At 50.9% G+C, this 25,593-nt stretch overlaps 15 protein-coding genes across 15 annotated transcripts; 6 read left to right on the top strand and 9 right to left on the bottom strand.

Moving 5' to 3' along the window:
* Positions 1-728: 728 nt before the first annotated feature.
* On the bottom strand, positions 729-1,118 carry COCCADRAFT_37563 (uncharacterized protein; the record flags this gene model as incomplete). The annotated part of the gene is made up of 3 exons (XM_007715002.1): positions 729-923; positions 983-1,052; positions 1,111-1,118. 3 exons carry the CDS (start codon positions 1,116-1,118, stop codon positions 729-731), a joined length of 273 nt encoding a protein of 90 aa, XP_007713192.1.
* Positions 1,119-1,419: 301 nt separating this feature from the next.
* On the bottom strand, positions 1,420-2,790 carry COCCADRAFT_37562 (uncharacterized protein; the record flags this gene model as incomplete). Its single annotated transcript, XM_007715001.1, has 1 exon — positions 1,420-2,790. One exon carries the CDS (start codon positions 2,788-2,790, stop codon positions 1,420-1,422), a length of 1,371 nt encoding a protein of 456 aa, XP_007713191.1.
* A 311-nt stretch (positions 2,791-3,101) lies between these two features.
* Positions 3,102-3,928, bottom strand: COCCADRAFT_98489 (uncharacterized protein; the record flags this gene model as incomplete). The annotated part of the gene is made up of 2 exons (XM_007715000.1): positions 3,102-3,743; positions 3,797-3,928. The coding sequence occupies 2 exons, from the start codon at positions 3,926-3,928 to the stop codon at positions 3,102-3,104; spliced, it is 774 nt and encodes a 257-aa protein (XP_007713190.1).
* A 376-nt stretch (positions 3,929-4,304) lies between these two features.
* COCCADRAFT_98488 (uncharacterized protein) lies at positions 4,305-4,616 on the bottom strand (the record flags this gene model as incomplete). Its single annotated transcript, XM_007714999.1, has 2 exons — positions 4,305-4,493; positions 4,548-4,616. Coding segments are annotated over 2 exons (258 nt in total), but the record flags the coding sequence as incomplete, so codon positions are not given.
* Positions 4,617-5,083: 467 nt separating this feature from the next.
* COCCADRAFT_37560 (uncharacterized protein) lies at positions 5,084-5,948 on the bottom strand (the record flags this gene model as incomplete). The annotated part of the gene is made up of 2 exons (XM_007714998.1): positions 5,084-5,599; positions 5,763-5,948. 2 exons carry the CDS (start codon positions 5,946-5,948, stop codon positions 5,084-5,086), a joined length of 702 nt encoding a protein of 233 aa, XP_007713188.1.
* Positions 5,949-6,578: 630 nt separating this feature from the next.
* On the top strand, positions 6,579-8,396 carry COCCADRAFT_37559 (uncharacterized protein; the record flags this gene model as incomplete). The annotated part of the gene is made up of 1 exon (XM_007714997.1): positions 6,579-8,396. One exon carries the CDS (start codon positions 6,579-6,581, stop codon positions 8,394-8,396), a length of 1,818 nt encoding a protein of 605 aa, XP_007713187.1.
* Positions 8,397-8,585: 189 nt separating this feature from the next.
* On the bottom strand, positions 8,586-8,945 carry COCCADRAFT_37558 (uncharacterized protein; the record flags this gene model as incomplete). Its single annotated transcript, XM_007714996.1, has 1 exon — positions 8,586-8,945. One exon carries the CDS (start codon positions 8,943-8,945, stop codon positions 8,586-8,588), a length of 360 nt encoding a protein of 119 aa, XP_007713186.1.
* Positions 8,946-9,475: 530 nt separating this feature from the next.
* On the top strand, positions 9,476-10,432 carry COCCADRAFT_98437 (uncharacterized protein; the record flags this gene model as incomplete). Its single annotated transcript, XM_007714995.1, has 4 exons — positions 9,476-9,513; positions 9,577-9,647; positions 9,738-10,128; positions 10,186-10,432. 4 exons carry the CDS (start codon positions 9,476-9,478, stop codon positions 10,430-10,432), a joined length of 747 nt encoding a protein of 248 aa, XP_007713185.1.
* A 378-nt stretch (positions 10,433-10,810) lies between these two features.
* On the bottom strand, positions 10,811-11,298 carry COCCADRAFT_98452 (uncharacterized protein; the record flags this gene model as incomplete). The annotated part of the gene is made up of 2 exons (XM_007714994.1): positions 10,811-11,188; positions 11,260-11,298. 2 exons carry the CDS (start codon positions 11,296-11,298, stop codon positions 10,811-10,813), a joined length of 417 nt encoding a protein of 138 aa, XP_007713184.1.
* A 271-nt stretch (positions 11,299-11,569) lies between these two features.
* Positions 11,570-12,997, top strand: COCCADRAFT_98522 (uncharacterized protein; the record flags this gene model as incomplete). The annotated part of the gene is made up of 3 exons (XM_007714993.1): positions 11,570-11,831; positions 11,888-12,592; positions 12,645-12,997. 3 exons carry the CDS (start codon positions 11,570-11,572, stop codon positions 12,995-12,997), a joined length of 1,320 nt encoding a protein of 439 aa, XP_007713183.1.
* Positions 12,998-13,822: 825 nt separating this feature from the next.
* COCCADRAFT_5790 (uncharacterized protein) lies at positions 13,823-15,615 on the bottom strand (the record flags this gene model as incomplete). Its single annotated transcript, XM_007714966.1, has 3 exons — positions 13,823-14,140; positions 14,280-15,300; positions 15,410-15,615. The coding sequence occupies 3 exons, from the start codon at positions 15,613-15,615 to the stop codon at positions 13,823-13,825; spliced, it is 1,545 nt and encodes a 514-aa protein (XP_007713156.1).
* Positions 15,616-16,160: 545 nt separating this feature from the next.
* On the top strand, positions 16,161-16,727 carry COCCADRAFT_26988 (uncharacterized protein; the record flags this gene model as incomplete). Its single annotated transcript, XM_007714975.1, has 2 exons — positions 16,161-16,232; positions 16,287-16,727. 2 exons carry the CDS (start codon positions 16,161-16,163, stop codon positions 16,725-16,727), a joined length of 513 nt encoding a protein of 170 aa, XP_007713165.1.
* A 3,232-nt stretch (positions 16,728-19,959) lies between these two features.
* COCCADRAFT_5788 (uncharacterized protein) lies at positions 19,960-22,305 on the top strand (the record flags this gene model as incomplete). The annotated part of the gene is made up of 1 exon (XM_007714965.1): positions 19,960-22,305. The coding sequence occupies one exon, from the start codon at positions 19,960-19,962 to the stop codon at positions 22,303-22,305; it is 2,346 nt and encodes a 781-aa protein (XP_007713155.1).
* A 297-nt stretch (positions 22,306-22,602) lies between these two features.
* COCCADRAFT_98513 (uncharacterized protein) lies at positions 22,603-22,788 on the top strand (the record flags this gene model as incomplete). The annotated part of the gene is made up of 1 exon (XM_007714992.1): positions 22,603-22,788. A coding segment is annotated over one exon (186 nt), but the record flags the coding sequence as incomplete, so codon positions are not given.
* A 693-nt stretch (positions 22,789-23,481) lies between these two features.
* Positions 23,482-25,473, bottom strand: COCCADRAFT_5787 (uncharacterized protein; the record flags this gene model as incomplete). The annotated part of the gene is made up of 1 exon (XM_007714964.1): positions 23,482-25,473. The coding sequence occupies one exon, from the start codon at positions 25,471-25,473 to the stop codon at positions 23,482-23,484; it is 1,992 nt and encodes a 663-aa protein (XP_007713154.1).
* Positions 25,474-25,593: the final 120 nt, after the last annotated feature.

Genomic DNA, 25,593 nt, shown 5'->3' with positions numbered 1-25,593 from the left:
GTGATGCTCCCACCAGGCGAGGCGAGGCGAGGCGAGGGAGTTCGAGTGGCTGCCCGATGACAACAGCAGCGAGTGCCTGCCGGCCAATCCACGCAAAACGGCATCGCGTCGCCTGACATGCCTACATGCAGCCTGGAATCATTGCCACGGCCATGCAGCCCGAGAAGGAAGAGGCACAGAGCGAGCATGCTGCGCTATAATTAACCCCTTCATGGCTCCATACATACGCACTGGTGTAGGTACATAGACACACGTAATGTACATGCCTACACTACTTCACACAATCTCCCCTCTTGAAACTGCATCTCGGGTGCATTATATGTATGTACACATGTATGGTACGAATTGCCCATGGCTGCTGGCCTGCACCGCACCGCACACGACGAAGTAATAGTAGTAGTAGTAGTAGCAGTATCACCTACATGCTTCTCCATTTCCATAACCATATATATCATTGCCAATGGCAGTCATGTCCGTGAGACATGCTTCTGCTCTTACTAATCCAGACGTGGGCAAGCATCTTACGTAGCCCACGCCCACACCGGATCCCACGACTCGTCTTTATATAGTAGTACAAATGGCCTTTTTCTGTGCCAGCGCATGACCGGGCTGGCCACTGTATCCAACCCCGACCATTGCACGCTTTGCAGTCGGCATTCCGCGCGTCGTCTCTCATCGCCACTAGGCAGCCTTTGTCTCTCCGCCGCAGAGATTTCCCTTCTGTCCATCTATCTTCCGCCCATGCCGCCGCCCTGGGCCATGGCGGCATTCTGCTCCTGGAAGCGGTCGCCTAGTCGCTGCGAGCCCTTCATGTGCTTGTCGACGCATCGCATCACGCAGCTCTCTTCGCGCGAGGTGAGAGACTTGCTCTCGAAGCCGTTGACACAGTGGTCAAAGCATTGCTGCACCAGGTTCGAGTACATCTGCCATCCCGTGTCAGTCGTTGAAGCACAAGAATCATCCCAAAAGACGCTCTACGTACGTTCATGAATTCCTTCATCTGCTTCTTCTCCATGCGCGACTGCAGCTCGCGCTGCTCAGATGCTGTGAGGCTAGAGACGCTGCATTAGCTCTTGTGCAATGTTTCGCAGCCGAAAACAATTCACATACGAGTCCATGATTGTTGCCTTTGTTTATCTTTGCCGGAGAGTTCGAGTAAGATTGGCCGGTGCAAGGTATCCGAATCAGAAATTTGGCATGACGTCGGGTTAGTTTGTGACAGACGACACAGGCATTTCAAAGTGGGGCACGCTGCCCTAGAGGCCGCTGCTAATTGGTTAGTGCTTAGAGCCATGTTCAAGGATAGCCTCGCCCACGATGAAGGATTGCCTATAGTTACACTGCTCAAAGTTAAATATGGCACAGTCTGCGTATTCACATCACGGTGCTTCCAATACCCTGTATTGCAAATATCCAATCTCAACCTCCTTCAACCTCAACAGTCGCTGTTTGACAATCTAACGTGTGATCCCTAACCCAATTCCCATCCCCTTCGCTCTTCCACCCAATCCCCCTCTTTCTCAGCAAATCCATACACTCTTCAACCTCGATTGCCAGCTGCTTACTCCCACAGTCTCTGCTTGCAAACTTTGCCTGGTCCGCAAAGTCAAACACGCCTAAATAGCTCGCAATCACTTTGTAACTCTCGCGCCACTCGAGCCAAAAGTCGCTTGACTGCGCTCTGCCCCTTCTCTTGCCGTCACTGAGCACATTGTTCTCTGGTCCAGGTGCTAGCTGTACACTGATCCTGTTGACCGTCGGGATGCGGTGAAGAGCGCGAACAATCGAAGTGATGTTTGCGGCAAATGGGAAGACGCCTGTGAAGCTGAACGATGTCATGTTGCAGCATGGTTGTGTTTCCCTGAACAGGCGTATAAGCAAATGAAAAAGTATCCTTGGCGGTTGTTTCAAATGGTACTCGTATGTGCTGTACGCAGCAATGGACGAGCCCTCGTTGTAACCCATGTGATACCAAGGTCTTTGATGGATGAGAGCAGAGCCCCATGTCCGGCAATTCTCTTGCATATGAGCAGTACGGGGCGGCTCGGCCTGAATTAGCTCAACATAGTGCATCTTCATCTCAAAAGCCCACACGTCGTTGCTCCGCATCGGTGAATCCAGCAGTCCAGCCATTGTCGACGGTGGGGCAGCAACGACAATGCGTGTAGGTTCTAGGTGAGAGAATACTTGCGTCCAGATGTCAGTCACCCCACGAGCTAACGGTGCTTCTGCAGCAGATACATGAGACAGCTTGTATTCCTTGTTCGTATGCACCACCACGCTCTTGATGTGGTGCTTCAGTGTGTAATGTGCCACGAATCGACAAAAGTCTGTAAATGTTTTCGGAAGATGTGGAAGCCACAAAATGTTTGGCACTGACTTGAGAAACTCATCCCCCTCTTGGATGCGGCATAAATTGACGAGGACATCATCCATGGCTGGCTTGAATGCAAAGCCCGAGCTGCTTTTGAACTTGCTCCGCAATTTCGTGTAGATGACAAATTCATGGTTACTCAGTTTGGTCAATTGCTCCTGCATGCTATCAACGAGCCGTGCGTCCAAAGGTACCCATTGCGGCTCATCGTCAAGTGGTATCCGCGAATAGCGGAAGAGTATGGGTAGAACAATCTTTCTCCAGCGCCATGACACCAGAGACAAGGTTTTGAGTGGAGTCAACTCCGATTGTGTCAGATGTTCAGAAGGCTCGTGGGTAAACTTTGTGATTGAAGGCGGTTCTTGATGCAGCTGTGAAGCAATCTGCGATAAAAGCTCGTTCGGCAGCGACTGCATAGCGATTAATTGACTAAATTCTTGTTTCGAATCTTATCCCACGAGACGACGACCAGTATTTTTTGGAGCGGAAAATTTAAAAATGTCCAAATGGTCATGTGGAATTGTATGACTAGAGTTCAGGTAGGAAGGTCGTCGGGCGTGATAGTCCCACTACAATCCCCGCCAGGGTCCACGTTATTATGTCATAATGTTTCTGGTTAGTGGCTCTACTCATTGGGATATTTCACATCGTGATCATTCATGGAATATTACAGATATACACAAATATGCTTCAAATATATACTTTTCACTATTCGCCTCGATGCAGATTAGAAGCTAGCACGTACAGCACCCTCTAGCCACGCAACACCAGCCATTACTCCGTCCACAACCCTGACTCTCTTACCCTCGACATCTCCCAACTCCTCTATACACGCCTCCCTGACCATCTCATCCATACCAGCCATACCCGCACAGCCCAGACAGATGGCGCCAACCTTGTCTTTCTTCAAAAGCCGCTTCACGGCATCTTTCATGCGCTTGCGCACCTCGTCGGCAGGCGCATCATGCAGATCCGTGGCGTTGAGCCCTGTCGTTTCCACGCCCGCAAAGCGCTTGCTAGCTTCTGAACCCGTGCCCAAAAAATCAATCGTAGCATCAGTCAGGATGGTCTCCCAGACCTTGCCTGTGCTGACGATGCCAAACTTTTCGTCAGGATGTATAATCTGAAGTGATGTGCCCACACTGGCCTCGAAAATACCAGTGACGGGTTTGCGAGAGCCTCTCACAGTAGTGTGCTCTTTCAGGCGTGGCACGAGAGGATGCTTTGAGTAGCATGCGACGAGGAAGCCATCGTAGCGTGCGAGGTCTTTCTCCAAAGCGGGTAGGCAATGGTCTACCGACTCGGCAGCGTCGTCTTCATTGTTGATGCTCTTTGGACCCGAGGGTGCAGTGAAGTACTCGTGTGCGGTCTACTAGCTACGGTTAGTCGCTGGGTCGCTGCTGTGAGTGGCGTTTGATTGACGTCTTTGAATTGTAGCGCATCGACAAGTGGCTTCAAGCCATTCGTCATTTGCTCCGTAGAGTTGGGGTTGATGATGAGAACAGACCGCATCTTGCTGTATCTGGGGTTGTGGCCGTGACGATACTCGCCCATAGGTCTACTGTGAGCTATGCAGAAGCTGTCTTCACAAACGCCATTTGCCCCGCCCTCGAGGTTGACCTAAATGGCGTGGGATGGGAGAGGTGGATCTCGAGTCCAGGGTGTGACGTGTGACGTCATTCTTTCAACAAATGCTTGGCATCTGTATCAAGCTGTTTGTAAACAAGGAGTAGTGACGATGGCACTAAGATTTCAAATATGCTTATTTTATTAGGCTACTGAGGTTATGGAACATGTATGAATCTGGTCACATATGTGTGTGTGTGTGCGTGTGACTCCGCATGCATGTGACGCTAAGGAGCTATGCACAGCTTCCACTTGTTCACCGCCGTTCAGATTCGAGCCGTAACGCCATCGCAAAACAAAGGTATCAAGATATGGACGTGTTGAGAGCTGAACATGTAAGCTGACGGTTACCGTTGGTGAGCCTGTTTGACTTACAAGTCGTGAATCGTTGATATGAGGAGGGTGGATGCTTAGCGGAAGCAAGAGAAACCACCGCACGAGATGCGAAAGGGTGCGCGTCGAACACCGTGTTTGTCAACAACGACACCGCCACCTATAAATCTGTTAGCAGCTGCTTGACGACTTTGAAGTGCCAGGTCCATTTTACCAGCCCTCTTTCCGCCAAAGCCCTTGTGCCACATGAGACCCATGGTTGTAGTATGGATGTATGTTTGTTCGTGGATAGGCGTAGGTGTGAGTGGAGTGTGTGAAATAGGAATTTAGTGGGGAAGTACTGAGTTATGAGGCAGAGGTGGAGTAAGGGCAGTTATATATTGGACGTGGCTGGCTGCGTTGGCCCAAATAGGTGAAGCAAGATTGTTGTACATTTGCGTCATCAGTGGCTGATGGTTGAGGCCAAGGGCTTGGAAGTAGCACTGCCACAGCTACATACCATACATTCTCAACTACTAGACTCTTGCCCGCCCGAAGCTTGCACAGGACAAGGCGATCGACAAGACAATCCGCCGCGTCTGGATCGAGGCGCAAGGGAGAAGGCGACCCCTATTCCGTGACCATGCTTTTGGTCGAGACCCTTGGAAACGGCACGTGAAGCAAAACACAGCTTGGTCCAATGAGTACCAAGGTTACCAAGTATCACACATGGAACACTTTGCACATGAATTCCCATGGCTTGCTATGGACTTATTTTCCCAGTGTCAAGAATAGCCTGTCTCCAATATCGCCTAGTCCCGGCTTGATCATGCCTTTGTCATCAACACCCTTATCGCACGCGCCAACCCACACCTCAACGCCCTCCTCCCACTCACTACAGGCCTTTTGAAGCCCCTCCTCGGTAGCCAGAATACTGCAGACAATGATCTTCTTAACACCCCAGTCCTTGAGCGTATCAATAGCCGCACAAGCCGTCGCACCGGTCGCAATGATGGGATCGACAATGATGGCCAGCTCGGGCTGGGGCTTGGTGGCGCCAGACGTGTGCGGGGTGTGATAGGGCAGATTGTTGTAGTACTCGACTGGTTGCAGGGTCGTCTTCTCGCGGTAGAGACCCAGGTGGTGGATGGGGACTGGGGTAGGGAGGAGGGATGAGAGCGCAGGGACCATGGAGAGGCCAGAGCGGAGGATAGGCACGAGCGATATGGCAGAGGGGGCGGGTGAGGTGGTGCTCGTTGTGTACTCATATCCCAAGGGCGACTTGTCCTGTAACCATGTTGTTAATGCATGTGCAGATTACACCATTGCTTGTGCCACACGCACTGAGGGCACACGGTTGGTTTTTGCATGATTGTTTGAGTGGAAAAAGTATGCCAATTCTCAGAGCGTGCGTGTGTGCACATGAAAGCAAGGTGGAATGGGGACGTACTGTGCTTCCCTGCTGTGACTTCAATCCTGAGGCGAGGGCTTCATAGCCCACCATGAGGGCGATTTCATGAACCAGCGTCTGTGCATCACGGGAACCTGTGCTTGCTGACCGTAGCTGGGAGAGTTTTGCCTGAAGACAAGGATGGGTGGACACGTGTGCGTTCTTGGGGAGGTTGGTGGTTGCCATGATGTGTGGATGTCTGTAGTATGTCTGCGTCGGACTGTCACGTGCGATTGGGTGGACGGTGCGATGACACAGATTCGAGGCAGCCAAGCTAGCAGCGAGACAAGTATGTATGTATATATACAGAGCTTGGGAAGGGAATATTGCTTGTTCAATTGACGGCGGGCATAAGATAGGTAGGTCGAGTAGCGCTACCCCAATGCGGGCGATAACAGCTGACCCGGCGTCGGACAGCGCCGCCCACGCATGGACGAAACAGGCCTGTCCCTGCGCCAATCGGAGAATACAGAAATCGGAGTCAGTGCTCGTGCACTTGGGCATGGCGCAAAAGCCTTGACAACAAATATGGCCCTGACGGGTGTTTATACTTTCTTCTTTGCTTCAGAAGGGGGGCGGAGGTCGAAGGCTGTCTGACGATATATACGCGCTACACGGCGGCAGGAGCTGACATCCATCGCGTTACGGGACAGTCTGCTGCGTGGCCTGCCCGACTCCAGTACTTCCGTATACAAACAGCCATCATATCCACTCATCTTCCAGGCCGCGAGGTGAGATGAATTGAGGGGGACCCAGTTTCTGGTACGGGTCCACGTCATTGTACATCCCAATCTGCAGGCACCCGAGACGCCTGTTATGGCGGACCATGCTGCAAATACAGCAGTAGCCGCCGCCGACGACTACGACGATGTTCCCACCAAGCGCCAGTCTCACTACAATAACCAACGATCGTCGTTGCGCTCGTCGCTCATCTTGGAAGAGCCATCCGCCGGCCCGCGACTGCAACCCTGGTCACCCAGCGATGCCGCGCGACTCGACTTCGACCTCGACTCGGGCATCCCACCCTCAGCATACGACGACATTGAGCCCTCACCGCTGTCTGCCGGCTCAACCGCCTCGCCTGCGCCCAACGTCCCATATACGCGCCAGCGCCAGCGCACCGACAGCACCTCGAGGTGGAAGGACAAGAACTCGAGCAAGCGCACGTCGCGAAGCACCGCCGATTCCAGGCTCGACAAGTCGCACGACCCAGACGACGCCCTAGTGCCAGGCTCCTGGCTGCACGTCTTCAACGAGGCTGCCCAATCGCCCACTTTACCTGCAGCATTCCACAGGCCAAGGACGCGAGGACAGAGCGGCAAGGCCGACACTGAGCCTGCAAACCCATCGCTGCCACAGGTCCAACCATCAGCAAGACTTGCAGTCCCGCAAGAGCGTCCGATACACGGTTCACCGTCGGCTTCGCAACTAAGCATCACCGCTCTGCCCAGTATGGTGTCTGGGAAGGAAGAAGATTATGCAGGTCTCTATGTGCGTTCGAAGCCCACACCAGGAGCACGGAGAGCATCCAAGATAGCAACAGAGCTGTACACTGTTTCTTACTTGATATTCTTTTCCATCTGGGGAACACTGGCGCGTGTCGGCCTCCAAGCCCTCACTTTCTACTCCGGCACACCCCTGACCTTCTCCGAACTATGGGCCAACGTCGCCGGCACATTGATAATGGGCTTCCTAGCAGAAGACCGTCGTCTTTTTGCTGCAGAGTGGGGGAATCGGGGGGAAGGCCTGCCAGAGCCCTCGGATGAACCCGCACTCCAACAGGCCGACAAAGCGCGCCACGGAAAGGTGAAGAAGACGATCCCAATGTACATTGGCCTTGCGACAGGCTTCTGCGGCTCGTTCACAAGCTTCTCGAGCTTTATTCGCGACGTCTTTTTATCGCTATCGAACGATCTCAAGGCGCCCATCAGCCATCCGTACCCTGCGAACACCTCGCTTCCTCCGACAGGCAATCTTTTACCCAGGAACGGTGGGTACTCTTTCCTGGCTCTGTGTGCGACCATTATCATTACCATTGCTACGTGTTACTGTGCGCTGCACGTTGGCGCGCATATAGCCCTTGGGCTAGATCGCTTCACGCCGATACTGCCCTTCCGCGCCACGCGCCGCATCGTCGACCCGATTTTTGTTGTTTTAGGCTGGGGCGTATGGCTCGGAGCGATCATCATGGCTGCTGTTCCGCCAAATGACGCATGGCGTAGTCAAGCCCTCTTTGCTTGTGTCTTCGCGCCCATCGGATGTCTACTCCGGTACTATATTTCCATGTACCTGAATCCGATCAATTCGACTTTTCCCGTTGGCACCTTTACCGTCAACATATTCGGTACCGCGGTCATTGGCATGGCGTACGATTTGCAACATGTATCGCTCAGCACTACGGGGCTTGTTGGTGGAGGCATCGTAGGCTGTCAGGTGCTGCAGGGTATCATGGACGGCTTCTGCGGCTGCCTGACTACCGTATCAACTTGGATCGTTGAAATTGATACTTTGAAGCGGAAAGCTGCGTACGTGTACGCGAGTCTCAGTGTTGTGACGGCATTCTCGTTGTTACTTATTATCATGGGGAGTGTAAGATGGACCGTGGGATGGGAGGTCATTTTGTGCAAGACCTAGCAAGCTTGTACGTGTCTAATAGCCAGAAGTTTCTTCTGGCATGAATTTTAGCGCCGTTGGGAAAGGTATTGGACATGTAGTTTGATGCGATATGAAGGAACAGGCGAGGGTAATGTGTGTATGATTTTCTTTTATCTTGGCTGGATCCCCTCATATACCCCAGAATAATAGGCATGGATTTCTTTTTGCTCAAGTCGTATTCCCATCAAGTTGAAAGTATAGCCCCCAATGGTTCTTGCAGCCTGGATTGAATTTACTCGTGCATCTTGTGCAGTTGCTACCGCTCTTTAGGTACTCATCTACGGTCAGGACATGCTTGCATTGCCCGCATAGCACGGCACTCTCATCCCGTTGCGTTTGAGGCCAAACTTCTGACGTATGCGTCTCGAGTGCATCGTGGCAACTGATGCACGCGTAGAATTTCTTGCAGCAGAAATGCTTAATAGCAATGATGTCGAGCGGGGAGTGCCAATGTGCGCATTGTGTGAGTGGTGTGACTGATAGACCATAGACGGTAGGGTCTCTATCGTTTTCCGCGGACTCGGACATGATGTTGGAGTGGCGGTTCTAGCCAGCGACAAGTCGCACGTGGAGTTCGGAAGATGTTGGTTGTGTAAGGCTTGGCTGAAGGATAACTTCGGGACGATCAGTGGGCCGTTTCTGTCATAGCCGCACCTCTTCAAGTCTGCAAACACCAAGCAGGCCATGAAGTTGCGCTATTATTGTTACTGCACACATAATCCAAGTAGCTGTAAACGCACAATAGACCCTTCCGGCGCGCTGTGCTGCCCTCAAGTTGATAGCCGGTGAATTACTTGCTTGCACAACCAAGGTTACCAGTTGGAAAAAAGAAATTTCACGATGGGGTCCGCATCTCCAGTCTTTCAGAAGCAAGCCGGGGTTCGGCGAATCTCTCAAGACGTCACTGGCCCCGCGCGTTACCCCCCGCTAAGCTTTAATACCTACTGTAGCTCAGCCCAACAACACATCTCTAACACACCTAAACTCACTTCCAATTGAGCATACTTGATACCCTCACATATTCTTTCTAGCTAGTTTGTATAAAAACAGCCGCCAAAATGGGTCGCCAATTCTTCGTCGGTGGAAACTTCAAGATGTACGTTACAACCCGGGCTGTGAGTACCTTCACGACAATGGCAAAGAGCTGACCGTCCTAAAGGAACGGTACGATCAAGTCGATCACCGAAATCGTCGACAACCTGAACAAGGCCAAGCTCGACGAGAACACTGGTAAGTGCAAATCGCCATGTGAGCCTCAGCAGAGGACCTGGAACCTGCATCACACCACTGCAAATACAGCAAGCTGACACATGCAAACAGAGGTTGTCATTGCACCACCATCTCTCTACCTCCTCTTGACCCGCGAACACCTCCGCAAGGGAATCGAGGTTGCAGCACAAAACATCTTTGACAAGCCCAACGGCGCCTTCACCGGCGAGATCTCAGTCGAACAGCTCAAAGACAGCGGTATCACCTGGACTATCCTGGGTCACTCTGAGCGCCGCCAGATCCTACAGGAGAACGATGACTTCGTCGCCAGCAAGACAAAGGCAGCAGTTGACGGTGGTCTGGGTGTAATTCTGTGCTGTGGTGAGAGTCTGGAGCAGCGTGAGGCGGGTGAAACCGTCAACGTTGTTACCAAGCAGCTCAAGGCCGTTGCCGACAAGGTTAAGGACTGGAGCAAGATCGTCGTTGCTTACGAGCCTATCTGGTATGTCGGCATGGGGGAACACTAGCTACTCAAACAGGATGAACTAACAAATGCCAGGGCTATTGGTACTGGCAAGGTTGCTACCACTGAGCAAGCCCAGGAAGTCCACGCCGCTCTCCGTGAGTGGCTCAAGAAGGAGGTCTCAGCAGAGGCTTCCGAGAAGACCCGTATCCTATACGGCGGAAGTGTCTCGGAGAAGAACTGCAAGGAGCTTGCCAAGCAGCCCGACATTGACGGTTTCCTTGTTGGCGGTGCCAGCTTGAAGCCTGCGTTTGTTGACATTATCAACAGCCACCAGGCATGAATCCCCCGGAGCGATGCTCGTCTATAGCTGACGGAAGCTCGCACCGGAAGGAAAATGATGAAGTTATGAGAAATAGATCTTTGCCAGAAACCACATAGGTTGGAGCATAATAAACGCTTTTGAAGATCAATGACGAAGATGGATATGACATGTGAATTTTTGTTCTTGGATTTATTTTTTTTAGATTTGATACACTATTCGTACATATGATTTGTTTCGGTGTACTTGGATTAGGATGCTTTATATGCATTCACTTTTATCCGAGTGCTATTTGGCTCGGTCACACTGGCCGTGTAGTCGAATCTCTTTCGTCTCTTACGACTAACAGTCGTAACTTGTGCTACCAGTTGTTTCGAACTCCTATATCCCTTAAAATTCCTATATCTTGATCTTGCTTCCGTGGAACGGACTCCAAATACCCCTCACGCTCTCATTCAAACTCTTCACCGGTCGTCCGTCTAGTTTCCTGTTCTTCTCTCCCGTGCTGTTCCTCAGCATCTCAGCCTTTTCCCGTACGCCCTCGTTCTGCAGGTTCTTGACGCATATTGATCGCTGGGCTCCATTGATGTAGTTTGCGATGATGACCGGGTGGTGGGCCGGCCGTGGGCTGACGGAAATTTCAATCTGAGGGTTGCGCTTGGCAAAAGCCGGAAGGGACGACTTGATGAAGGCATTCATGCCGCGCGACGACCCCCACCAGTTGCAGTAATGGAAGGTTAAGGATTTGCAGGGCAGAACAAAGGCCCCAACGCCATTCTGTGAAGGTGCAATTGTTAGCAGCCGGCGTGGGAGGACACAACGAAGGCATTCTCAGGGCCTGGACATACTTGAGACTTTGCGACCGTCTTGAGAGCCGCGACAGGCATGTTGGCGTGCAATTGCGGCTGGGAGACTCGTAGTGCCTTCTCTTGGCCAACCTCAGAGGCCAAAGTCTGGCTACCGGCGCACTGTTCTCACGTGCCCGGTCGCAGCCTAGGATTGCGCTAGTGCGAACTCCGCGTCGCAACTTGTTGCCAAGCCTATCAGCCCCCAAAGAACCAGAAGCACCTGCTCTCATCGTCACTTCTTCAACCCTCCACCCCATTATTCCAACTACTCCGCATCGCCATCTGGAGCGCATCCAGACATCACGCCAAAATGACACATTTACTCCCGCCGATGCTGTTGAACCTCTTCGCCCCGCGGCCGCCGCTGCGATGGGTTGAGCCTACTGACCACGCGCCAGAGAAGCGTTGCACCCCCAAAATTGGCGGCATTGCGCAATACATGGACGCCCTACGCGAATACAAGGACAACGATGGCTATGTGCCCACCGACAGCTGGCTGCAGAAACGCGATCGCAAGAAGCTCGAAAAGAAGGAGAAACAGGAGAAGCTTATTACTGAAGGCGTCAAGAATTGTACGTCAGGACGCGCAGATCAATTGTTCATAAGTACAACGCTGACTCTGATACAGACAAACCCTCCGAGGATCCAAAGGTACAGGGCGACGCCTTCAAAACACTCTTCGTGTCTCGCCTGTCGTACGGCGTCACCTCTGACGACCTCGAGCGCGAGTTTGGTCGTTACGGTCCCATTGAGCGTATCCGCATCGTCGAGGACATCACGCAGCCAGAAGACGCGCCACCTAAGAAGCGCAAGCGCGGCTATGCCTTCATTGTGTTTGAGCGTGAAAAAGACATGAAGGCAGCCTACAAAGAGACAGATGGCATCAAAATCAAGGACCGACGTGTTCTGGTCGATGTTGAGCGCGGTCGCACGGTTTCTGGCTGGCGTCCACGCCGCTTTGGTGGTGGCCTTGGCGGTCGAGGCTATACAAAGGGACCAGCTGCCCGCGGATCTGGTGGCGCAGGAGGCTTTGGCGGCGCCCCTGCCGGTCCTGGTGGATTCGGAGGTCGCGGCGGTGGCTTCAACAGTGGTTTCGGTGGACGAGGTGGAGGTCGCGGAGGCTTTGGCGGTGATCGAGGAGGTTTCCGTGGTGGAAGTGGAGGCTTTGGTGGCGGCGGCCGAGGCGGCGGCGGGGGTTACGGCGGTGGACGAGGAGGTATCGGGTACCAATCGAACGGTTATGGGCCTCCCGATGGTGCACCCGCTGGTCCTCGTGGTCCCCGAAGCGGCGGTTTCGGTGGCGACCGAGGAAGCGGTGGTTACGGAGGCGATCGTGGTGGACGGTACGACGATAGACGTGGCGGGGGTAACGACCGAGGATCCAGCGGTGCTAACAATGAACCGCTCGGCAGCAGGGATCGATACCGCGACCGTGACGGTGGATATGGTGGAGGCCGAGACGATGGCTCGCGGAAGCGCGCTTACGATGGTGACAGCTACGACGACCCACGAACACGACGAAGGTACTAAGCTCGACTTACGGCTAAGCCCTGTTGCGCAATGGTTTGTCAAAAAGGTTACCTCCCTTTTCTTCGCCCCAGCCTTTCTCGTCAACGAGGGTAAGATCGACTCTGTTCAGCTCTTGACGTTTCGACTCTACAGCACAGCGCAATATAGGAGGGTAAGGAGCACGCAACACCAAAAAACAATCACTCCTAGGCACCATTGCATATCTTGAGTCACCTCTACCATACCCCGGACTTCTTCAACGGAAAATCATCACTTTCATGTTTGCAGCTTTTGAAAGGTATAACGCCATTCCACGAGCCGAAGTATCCCGTCGGACACTCGAGCATGTTAGTTTTGCAAGGGAACAACGAATATCTTCTTTGACGGGTAGGGTAAACAGGTGATATTTTCCTCTTTTTTTCCGTTTTCACGCATGTCTTAATAGCTTCATGTCGTCGTTTCCTTTTTTTTCCTTTCTTTATTATAACGTTTTTTGCCTTCTTTTTCTTGCTTGGGGTAGGTTAATGTAAGTGTATTTTGAAAGCAATATGTTTTTCCCCTTAGTCTAAGTACAGCATCAAGGTAAGGCCACACAGGTAAGGGAGTTTTTAATAATTCCTGGCTTGGTGATCCTTATCGTATGGTGGTTTGCATACACATACAAGCCCAACGAAGAATTGATGTTATTCTGCTGCTATTGGGTACTGCTCATGTAAGTGTGGATGACCATTATTGGTTTGATGTAGAAAAGTATGTATCGTGTACTGTTTCGTGTAAGACGGGTATGTCTTCCATGCTTGTTTTTTCTTCTCGATACCAGTGCTTCATTCGTCTTGTATCTTCCAACCTATCTCCCTGTAGAAAACAAAGATACCGATCCAAAATCATCTTCTCTTTCTCTCTACACAATCCCTCTCGACCCACTCTGCCACAACCGTATCTCCTCCTCAGTACCCTGCCCAGGCCGTGGTTTACGAAACGTACGCGTCGCCCCTAATCCGCGAACTCAGCAACCACAATTCTCTCTTCTTTCTCTCTGTCCCTTTTTTTTGTTTTACTTTCTCCGCCCATGCTTTGCAATCAAACTACGAGACTCACCACAGAGCCAAATATGCGGCCCAGCCTCCCCATCCTGCAACCCATGCTCATTAATAATACTTTCAATCTGGCGAGCGCGCCCACGATTCGCACTCAGCGTCGTCAGATTCTGCGCCCATCCGTAGAGGAAAATGGATTTGTTGAGGGGACCCAGTTCCGCTGCTACTATGTGTGCGACGGCGGGGAGGGTGTCGGTGAGGGAGTCGAGGTTGGGTGATTTGACTGTTATTGGGAGGGCGAAGCCCTCGGGGACGGTGTGGTCGGATAGACTTGCCTGAGAAATATCACTGTTAGTTTGGGCATTTTCAACACAATGTACTACTAAAAATCTAATTTTGAGAAAGAGAAAAAGAAAGGTTATAGAGGGGGCTAGAAGAATAAGGTGGATCAAGGGAAATTACTAGTGAACATACCCATTCCGCAACCAAGTCCTGCGAGGACCGCACTTGCCAATCTCCCTGGCCTAACAAAAGATCCGCTCTCAGCCTCTCCGTATCTGTAGCTAGAGTCTGCACTATAAGATTCATCTGGTCGGCTGCTTCGCGCGTGCACACCATAGGATGCGCCTTGATAGCCGGGTAAAGATGCGTAGGAAGTAAGTGCTCCTCTGCTTCCTCTTCGATCTGTGCGCGCACTTCGCCAGGATACCAGTCTAGTATCGGGCAAGGTTTATGCGAGATGTCTGATATGAGAGCAAGCAGGATGGTGCAATCGATGTTTAGAGTGTTGCTGAGAGCCCGGGAGCGATCGATGAGGAGCTGTGGGAGAACATCGTCAATTGCAGGTGCTGGGGGGATATCATCGCCGCATTGCACAATGGCGCCTGTAGCTCGGATTTTGTTGATGACAGAATCAATGGGCGCGGATTTACCGGCGACAACTCTTGTGAGGACGAAGCGGACCTTGGGTGGACGGCCGCGGATGGGGTTTGCCTGAGCTGCTCGGGCGAGTTGACGGGCGTTGCGGACAACGTCGACTTGATCTTCATCGTCGTCTTCGTCGTCAACGCCGATTGAGCGTGCGTCTAGTGTATCCTCGTCTTCGTCGGAATCAAAGTCATTGACCCATCCCAGCTTGGCGAGGTCAAAGAGAATCCGCTTTTCGGAAACGGTCGAGACGCGGATCCATTCGCTGCCTTCTTCGGCAACAATATCAACAAGCGCAGCGGTTTTGTTCTTGGTTTGGCTTCCCTTGGATAGGCTTAGACCTTTTGTCGTGTGCTTGCCTGCTGGTGCGGTGTGACGGTGCCAGAAGAAGTACTTTCTGAAGCTCTGGAGTCCACGTGAGCGCTTTGCTGCGCTCCATAGTGCTTCGTAGTAGAGAATATTTGACGAAACAATATAGTGTCTAGCTTTCTCCTCATCTATCTCGGAGCCTACTAGCTTTTTAAGAAAGGCTAGCTCGTTACGCATGTCATTGCGCAGATTACGATACCTGGTCAAATTAGCTGTACGCAAAGAATTGGGACGGTAGTATGAATGGTGGATGACAGGAGTTGATCTATGACTGCAAAGCGTATCAGACGCGACCAAATATAACGTACTCTACTGGATTGTGAACTTTGCCGACTTTTTGTTTCTCAAGAACTGCCGCCACATATGTCTCCACTTCATCGTGCAGGCGCTTTCCGCGTTCTACCAGACCTTGGATGGTAGCTTCCAGTTCAGCTCGTGGAGTGGGCGTTTTGTCTCGAGTCTGGTCATCTCCAAGATTCAGATTGTCAATTTCTTTGGTAATGCTTTCCGCCATAATGCCAAGACCTGGGAGGAGTAGTCCGAGTGCCAAAGATGGTGTTGGAAATGAGTAAGGAATTGCCGAACGGTGAACAAGATTTCCAAGACATCTATCGTGGTAGAAAACAGGTTAAGGATGGCTAATGATAAGAAATGTTTCTTTTGTTGCTAGCGTGGTTGAGATATCAGTCTCTTCAGCGTGAAATCAAGGATGTCTGTAGCAAAGAAAATTGTAGAGATGTTCATCGTGCTAAAGCCATGGAAATCGTAACCCAAGCGTTGTATAGAAGATTCGATGAGGCTCGATGTTGACAATCGCGGCTGCCTGGATATGTGCTGGTACAAGCTAATGTTAAGCTTTTTGAACAGTCATGTCATAGTTGCCTCGGTGCGCCCTGTTCTGCCACAGTCAATAGTCGTCTGTGCCCTTCATGAGTTGGAGGCTGCGAGTCCAGACCGACGTTCGCCCGAGCGCAACCCCGCCAAAAGTTGCCCGCATACCGAAGCTGACCTATCCGTCCTCCACCTTGCAATTGCTCCAGTCAACCTGCAACCGTCACAATGCCGTACTTTGCCACGAGTGCCGAATGGTACGAGCAGTCGTCGCTACTGCTAAAAGCCCGCCCAACAACTGTACGAGAAGCTATGCGCAAAGCACGCGACACGCCCTTCTAATCGAGTTCCTAGACACGCATCACCTCCAAATACTCGGTCCACAAGCCCACAGCCGCCAAGATCAAGAAGCGACAAAAATATGAAGAGAAGAAGGCATCACGGCCAGCAGACAAGGCGCGAGACTCATCACCACAACCACAATCGCAAGACGCGGAAGAAGTAACGGCCACCTTTACGCTTAAAACATACGACCCAGAGTCGGGAACATGTCTGCAATATGAGACCAACAAGGGCGCCGAGGTTGGAAGGCTAATTGGAAACCTGGGAAGGCTAGGGAGGCACATGGCAGCGCTACCTGAGACGACAGAGGATTTGAGCATGCCAGCGGGCGGCGAGGGCGCAGCGACACCGCAGGTTGACGAGAGCGGCGACGTCAAGATGGGCGGCACAGCACCAGATGCAAAGGCAGGCGCAGGAACAGGAGGAAAGAAGAAAAAGAAGGGCAAGAAATGAAACATCATGCGTTGAGGAGCATCCAAAACCACACCACACCAGCTCGGCGTCAAGGCTTGAACGCGCCGCGCATTCGATGTCTGAAGACCGCATATTACAGGAAACCTAGAAAATGGGTAATCACGGTCCTAACACTTGTATATCAGAGACAGTGCGAGTAGCGCATGACTACCGAATTGAAGATACCCGTCCCCACACATGACTCTATCGTGTCTCTTTTCAATATCTTGTTACCAGGGAGGAACATATCACTGGCGCGGAAATTCGCTCAACTCATCCTGTTTTCACATGCTAAAAATGTTCTAGATTTGATTCGCAGGTTAAGTCGTTGGTAGCTCTACAGGGCCAACAACACAAGGCTCGCCCGAATATTACACGCGAACCTTCGCAAAAGTCTCGAACACCCCCCACCGGTTGCTGACGAAGGACGCGCAACAATTGAAGGTTCATCAATCACGAAGCTCATCCAAAAATACCAGGTGGCTCACTCTAGTATGTCCGTCAAGTGGCCCGGAGCATGGGCCCAGAATCCATCCATGAAATCACCTCGTATGCAAACGTTGTTATTTCGTATCTTCCAGCTGCCGTGGCTGAAGGATCTTCCATCCGGTGAAGATGGTCCTCCCGAAGGCAACGGGAGAGACTGCGGGGTTGGTGGGGAGAATCCTCCTGTGTCTCAGACATGGGCTGTGCGCCACCGACCGATATCCTGGGTGTCATGTATTCCATGGCATTCACATACTTGCTGCTTCAAATCAATCATAGATAGAGTGTTTTGTAATCTGTAGAATTAATGTTAGGCGTTTGTGAGTGTGTGCAGTAAGTCAACATCCGCAAAAGCATTACGGTTCAAGAGCGCGATTACGAACTGACGGTATCTTGGATCGGAGAACTAGAATGCTGATTGTGGTTATCGAAAAGGTCAAGACTGGAGAAAATGGTCTGGCCTTTTTCTGTATACTTCTCCGACTGCAGCAGAGAGAGTGCAATCGTTGCATGAATTTCACTGCCTGCGCCTGGTGGACAGCTGTTGACCACGTACATGGCTCGTATCATAAACAACGTATCTGTTTCCAATAAGCCCTAGGCAATTCCGACCTTCCCGTTCCCGTTGTCGAGCAAGTTGTTGTTGATGTTGCAACCGAATTACGGGTATGAGCCTGAGTGTCACAAACGTCACACGAGTGGCTTGCATACCGCATGCATTGTGCATCCGGTCAATGTCGTATATTCCATGTCATCCGCAGACATCCGGTATTTGGGATCAGGCAATTTTTATTTCAAGGGCAAAGGGCAAAATAATGTGCATGAAGGGGCGTCGTTGCCCAGTCGGCAAACAGATACAGCGCCAGGCTGCATGAGTGGGGTTTTACATACTGCGAACTCATCGCAACCAGCCGCTCTGCAGGAGATGTGTTCACACATAATCAGTCTTCTCGACCACCCGGCATTTGTCACTTGTTCTCTTGTTCGTTGATTCTTTAGTATATACAGGAGGGTAGGAATTCCTCATACGATGAGGTGTAACCTATTGGACCTATACTAACGCTAAGCTAATAATAATATATATAATAAAAAAGCGATAGTTATAAGCTATATATATTTTTACCAAGTATATCATACTATAGTTACTTATAAAATTGAGAATAATTTATCATAACTATACGTAATACTAATAGTAATTAGATTTTAAACTTATATAACTACTACTACGTACTACACTACTAGTAGTAGATATAAGAAGAGACGGCGGGATAGATCTAATCAAACTTTGGTAGTATTTTGGTAGTAATACAGATGATTCCTGTTAGCAAGCACTTGTAACAGGCACCTCTGTAGTCTTCTTTCTGACTAATGTTATTCTACTGCTGACGTTTGTCTCTCCGTGATGGGCCAGGAAAGATCAACATCAAACCTAATCGCGGTGTGGAATCAAGATCCTCGGCTATGTCTCGGTGGTAATGCCTCGTATCATAGATCGGAGTGGCAATCTCGAGTATCAACCGCGACCGTTACAGGCGCTGTTCCACTTATTGACTCGGCAGCAAAAGAAGTTAGCTTCTCTAATCTCCAGAAGAGGAACCAGCCATTTTATACCCAATGCCCCGATAGCGTTACAACAATCCTTAAAAACTGCAGTCTCGGGGGTGATTTAGGAAAGCCATGTAATGGTCAATGTGGTGCCGTTATGTCGAGTGGAACATGTCAAAGGTAAAATGGATTTACATACTTTATAGCAATAAGAATCATCAATAACAGTGATCAGTGTTCAATTTGGGGTCAGAAACTTGTAAAATGCCAAAACCCTCAATAAATATAGCCTGGCTAGGTATAACGGGTTAAACGCTGTTTAGCATAGTTCTACAATAGAATATTAGTGTACAATTATGGTGTCTAGTACTAAGATTCTAAGAGGTTTCTATATAAGTGATACTGAGTTAAATAGTTAGCTTTCATAAATAAAAATTAAAGCATAGTAAACAAGAATATTGTTATAGATCTAAACGTTCACCTCGACTATGTCGTTTCTGCTCTTATACAAATGTCTGCAACTAGGCTATAGCAAAGAAATAGCGCCAAAAGATTATATAGCACTGGTGAGCCGTCACAACGAAGTCGCCTACACATACGCGACCATGTCATGATGAACTTCTCATCAGGCTGCATCCAAGATCATCACTTGAGTCCTCCAGATGTGTGGCGCGCTGCTCGTACATATGCACATTGGGAGGACCTTTGGCCTTCCGGTAAACCCCCAGGCTCAAAAACACACAACTGGTCAGCTGTACCTTGTGTCGCATAAGAAGGCAAAAGGCGATTTACCTGTCTACCCCTCAGCCTTGTGGCTTCGACCGGTCAGCGCCCCGATGCCAACGGTTAAGCGAGGTTCGGGAGAACCATTCATGTCAACCAATTGACGCATGTTTCATCTGCACTTCCAGAGGCGGATTGGATGCAATGGTCCCCGTCCGAAAATGGTCCTTATCTCCGCCTGCGTCAGTATGGTAACACCACTGCTGGAGCAAAAGTGAGGCTCTAAAGTAACTATCAATATCGAGTTGATTCTGATTTCTATATCTTCCATCAATTTTCTCCCAATATTAATCTAGTTCATCATCTCACCTTTTCTCCGGCGACAAGCCTTCTGTTGACACAAATATCGAAGCTTTGTTCAATTCTATTCTGTTGACTGACAGTACTCTCTCTTTCAGCCATCTCACTCCTCTTAATCATGGCCCATCCAATGCCTATACCACAACAAACTCAATACCCGGGTCCGATGCCTCAACATCATCAAAATACTGGGCAACAGCGACATGCCTCAAGCGGACAACACCAGAGCTTTGGGCAAAATTCTCCAAGAGAGACTGAAGATTTTCCCTTAGATTCCATCCAAGCCCCTCTTCTCGTATCATTCATATTAGAGAGGCCCAGGAACGACATCAGCTGGGAAGATGTTGTCCCCGAGCAACAACACGTCAGAGCTCATGACCTCAAAAAGGAGGTACTGAAGTTTCGACGTAACTACAACAACGTCAAAAAGGCTTTGGACGAAATATCCTCTCCAAACTGTCGCAGAATCATCAATGAACTGGTCGAAGAGCAGAATGTTTTCCTGACCAAACACAACCCGACCATGGAGTACAGGATCGTGAGTCTGATAAAGAAGTTTCGAGAACGCGCCTCTTTGACGCGCCGCGAGAGATACCTGGCACGTGTGGACATAATCTTGGAAGCAGAAGACTCTGGCCTCCAAGGTACAAAGACGGGAGTTGGAATGGCTAGCGATAAACTTCAAGATTCCAACCGGGTCAAGCAGGGCGAGAGTCTTCCACAGTTCCAGGGTCGAGTCAACAATCAAAGCCAGAATATGCCAGCACCACAACAGATGCCTCAGCAGCGACCTCAACCTCATGGCCCGCATAACGTGCCGCCTCCTCCACACCCTGAGCTAACGCGTGGTCAGCCTCCTCCTCTTCATGTTGTTAATCCAGGCAACATTCATATGCCGATGCCCACTCCCCATGTACCGCCTCCACTTCCACCTCAACCACATCTAAGTGGAGGTATGAACGGGCAAACTCCAGTAGCTGGCCCACCTGCGCCGCCGCCACCGCCGCCACCACCACCTAATGGAGGGGCCCATCCAGTTATGTCAGGACCTCGCGGGCACCCACCACCAATTCAGTCACCCTTACCGCAGGGTCTATCAGGCATGCCCGGCAGTTACCCCGAGGCTATACCAATGTCAGTACCAAGGCACGTACCAGGTCGTAGGCCAGGCCCGATCAACAAGACAATGGACCCCGAGTTACCTAGGAGCCAGCAAACCAAGCACAGGAGCCACATGGATACATCCAGTTTATACTCAGAGGGTGAAGTTAGTTGGGAAGATGAGTCGGAGGGTTCTAGCTTCGTCGACATCGACAGCGACATGCATAGGGAAATGCATCCGCGCGAACCCGAACGCGGACGACATGCTAAGGGGTCAAGAAACAATCCGAGACATCGTATGCATAGTAGAAGCAAGCGGCAAAGTCGAAGTCGCAGCCGGAGTCACCTACGCAGAGGCATTCACCAGCAAAATGCACGGCAACCAATGCGGAGACATCGGCCCAGTAGTGATATTGACGAAGGATACACTGGCAGACGTACCCCAGACACACCAGGTTCGAGTTCTCCTCAACCCGTACGTGCGAAGCTCTCTAGTCAAGCGCCAGCGAACATTCACATCCACATGAACACAAACAGCACTGCAGATGACAGAACACGCAGCGGCAACGCCTCGCCCACCAGCCTCTACAGTGAGAAGAGGATGCCAGGGAAAGTTTACAATTCACACGACGATATGTCCGATGCATCATGGGATCGCGCAAGCGGTACTGGTTCCTGGCACACCTCGTCTGTCCACACGGCCGAGGATAATATGTGGGACGCACCTTCTCGGCCTCAGCCTACAAAGCGTGAGCACAGCCAGCGCAAGCCGACTTTTGCAGCGCGCCCAAACGACGCCTTTGATCCCCAGCGTCGAAGCCCCAACCCCAACACTGCCGATCTGCGCTCCGCACAGAGACCCAGATACCTCAGGGAACCAAGCAACGAGCACATGTCCACTTGCTCATCCATGCGAGAGCCCATGCGAGAGCAAGAGCGGGACCGCGAGTACCCATCTTACCCCGACGACCAACACCCCTACCCTCCCCGTCCGCATCTCCCGCACCGCCGCACCACCCCAGCACTGCCCCGTACCCAACACACCAACAACCCCTTTGCTTCACCCTTCCCTCCTGCCCCTCCTAAGCCCGCCCGCACCGCCTCTTACAATCCAGATGTATATGATCATGCGTACTCGCCGGCCCAGCCGCGTAGGAGACAGACAGAAGCTGCACTGCACGATGAGCAGATCAATCTACGTGACTTGCGCGATGCGCTGGAGTGGGCGCGCGAGAAGAATAAAGAGAAGGAGAGTATGCAGTCGGTGAGGTATGGAGATGATGTCTCGCGCAGGAGGAGAAGGGATTCTACCATGGATTATGATGATGAGTGGGATTTTGAGAGAAGTGGTGGTGGGTACTAAGTTTACAGCTCTTTTTTTTTCTTCTCTCTCATTCTTCACTCCCTTTTCTTTTCTCCTTTCTTAATTCGTTTTCTTTTTATGTGTACATATGGGGGGGTTTACTTTCAGGGTATGTGAGTATTTTGCCTTCTCTTTTCAATTTTTTTTCTTGACGATATTACGAATTTGAAAAGACAAACCAAAAAAAAAATAGCAATGAGGTAGTGTTATGTGTTTAATCAGCTCCTCCCCCTTTCATACATTACAGTATATGTATCTACTTCAAATGTACGGCAGTGTATCGTTTTACGAAATGGATTTCACATTAACAACAAATGGCCATTGAAGTTAACATTACCCTTCGAAACAAGAAGGGACCTCACATCACACCACAGCACCGAAAAAAAAGTCAAGCCCATCAATCTTTCAACTCATTATACAATTAAGTATCAAGAAACGGGGGTAAAAGGCACAGCTCTCTCTCCCCCATTCCATTTTCTCTGATCTTTATCTTTAAGTGTTTTCCTTTATCTCTCTAGCTATACTCATTAATAGACGTGAATGATGTCGAAGTTATTGTTGTTGTTTTTGAGAAAAAAATCAAGATAATTGCCATTTGGGGCAAAATCCAAAGATTAATATTTATGCGTGGGTAAGATGCAAGAAAAAACAAAAGAGGCCGTTAGATATGCTGTGAATGAAGAAAAGGAAGAAGAAGAAGAAGAAGAAGAAGAAGAAGAAGAAGAAGAAGGTAAGAAAAAAACAATCATTTGTCACAAGCGAGGGTATTGAATCTTAAATATCTATCATACATGCACACGTCAAGGTGTAAAAGTACCAAGCACGCGGGGGGAGGAGGAAAAGAAGAAGGCAAAGGGAGAAGGAGGATGGATATCGAGGGTACAATGCCAAGATGATGTCCAGCAAATGATGCGTTAGAGGGTCGCGGAAAATAGGACGGAGGAATAAAGCCGTGGTTGATTGATGCTGACCATGATGATAACTGTAATCGTCAAGGTTGTTTGTGAGGGCTTAGTCTGAGGCGTAGAAGTGTAGGTGGGTCGATACTTGGGTTGCGTGTGATGCTGACGAGGCAGCAGGGCGCAGGGCCTCCCACTATACACGTACACGCTTTGCCCCCACAAAGATTGCGCAATTCAGCCGTAACCTCGTACCAATTATTGCTTAGCGCGCAATCTATCGTAGTGTTGATTGTACGTCATGAACTGTCCTCTCGAGCACATCCTCCAGCCTCCACCTTGGCGGCTTGGGAATCTTCTCCTTGCCATCTGTTGAGCTCTTCTCGGCAAGCTCCTCGGGGTAGGCACCACCGGCAACACCTGAGCTGAACTTCAACTGCAAAAGGTCGCCGACTTGGTCGCAAGCCGTAAGCATGCGGTCAAGATCATCCTTGGTATGCGCAGCGCTAACGCAGAAGCGGGCTCGTGATGACACGAGAGGTGTGGCGGGGTAGCCGACTACTACGACGGAAATCTTGCGCTTGAGCATCTCGTGGGAGAATGCAGGCATCTTGGCAGGGTTGTAGAGCATAACAGGGATGATGGGTGAATCGTCGTGACCGTAGACAATGAAGCCGAGGCGCTTGAGACCCAAGCGCAGATAACGAGAGTTGAAGCACAAGCGCTGCAGACGCTCTTCACCTTGTCCTGGTACAATTGAACCGTCAATGATACGGAGAGCAGAGGCAATCTGGACGAGGACTGGTGGCGAAGGCGATTCGGCGAAAAGCATAGCTGCGTTGCTGATTCGGAGCTTGTCGATAATAGACTTCTCAGCGGCAATGTAACCACCGTTGGCGCCAAAAGACTTTGTGAGCGTGCCCATGAGGATATCAACTTCGGAGGGATCAATGTCGAAGTAGTCGCATACACCACGTCCACGAGGGCCAACACCGCCAACAGAGTGAGCCTCGTCAACGAAGAGATTGAACTTGTACTTGTGCTTCAAGCTGATGATGCCGGGGAGATTGCACATGGTACCCTCCATAGAGTAGAGACCTTCAACAGCAACCAGAATCTTCTTCCACGGCCGGTGTGTGCGGGGCTGACCTTGCGAGATGGCTTCACGAAGCTTGCGCTCAAGATCACGCATGTCATTGTGCTTAAACATGGTGACCATGGCTCCTGAGAGACGCGCTCCGAATCGGATAGAAGAGTGGTTGAGCTCATCAGAGATCATGAGGCAGCCCTTTCCGACAATAGTGGGGAATGTAGTAGCGTTCGTAACGAAACCCATGGAAAAGACCATTGAAGCGGGCTTGCCGACAAACTTGGCAATAAGATCTTCAACCTCAACGGTAAGCTCAGAAGTACCACTGTCAGATCGAGGGCTAGCCATTGAGATTCCGTACTTCCTGATGGCAGCCTCGGCGGCATCGGCACAAGGTCCTTCTGATTGAGCGAAACCCAGGTAGTTGTATGAGCTCATGTTCAACGTCTCAGTTGTGGTTCCGAGCATCTTGAAGGTGTTGTTTCCGTCGTCAGACTTGCGGTCGAGCACAGTGATGAATCGTCCTGGGACACCGGTAGTGGGCCGTGAAAAGCAGTCGTTGATGCGCATCTTCAACCGTCTTGTGTAGAAGTTGTCGAAGTCGCTGTTGAGGGGCGCATATCCGTCCTTCTCCTGCAGGTGGCTGTAGTGTTGCTTCCTGAAGCGTTTACCGAAGAAGTCACGGACATGTCCGAATACTATTAGGATTAAGTAGCTGATGTATGTAGTGAGAAGGAAATAATATGGTGGCTCGTCTTCGATGGGATCGCCGAACTCGCCCTCAAACTTGCTGTGGTAGCGGTGCTTCTGTGATCCGAGGGGACCAAATTGAGCGTGGGCTCGCGCAATGCGACGCTGCTCTTCCGGCGAAGGCGGTTGGAAGAGGGTCTTTGCTTCCGTGGGCATCTTCTCGCCGGTAGCGGTGGTGAGGTTGATGGTGGGGAGGGAAATCTGCGAGGGCGAGGGCGAGTTGAGGAGGGCCTGCTGCTGGGCGATGAAAGCTTCGCGGAGGACAGCGGCTTCGGAGCGCGACTTGGGAGAGTTGCCGCCGAAGAGGGATGTGAACTTGTTGCCCTTTGCAAAGGAGGATCGGCGTGCAGGCTCACGCTTCTCGTTGTGAGGATCGAGGGGAGGAGTAGGGGTAGTCGACGCAAACGGATTAATGCTTCGCGCAGGCATGGCAGCAATGGCTCGAGTAAGACGCTGTTGGGCTGATTGAAGCTACAAAAAGACTGGATGCGTTGTCCAGGTGCTTGGGTCTGGTCCCAGGCTGCGGAGTCGCAACGAGGATGTTGGCGG

This window comes from Bipolaris zeicola (assembly GCF_000523435.1).
Source record: "Bipolaris zeicola 26-R-13 unplaced genomic scaffold scaffold_94, whole genome shotgun sequence".
Lineage (NCBI taxonomy): Eukaryota > Fungi > Ascomycota > Dothideomycetes > Pleosporales > Pleosporaceae > Bipolaris > Bipolaris zeicola.
This window is presented reverse-complemented; position numbering and strand designations above follow the sequence as displayed.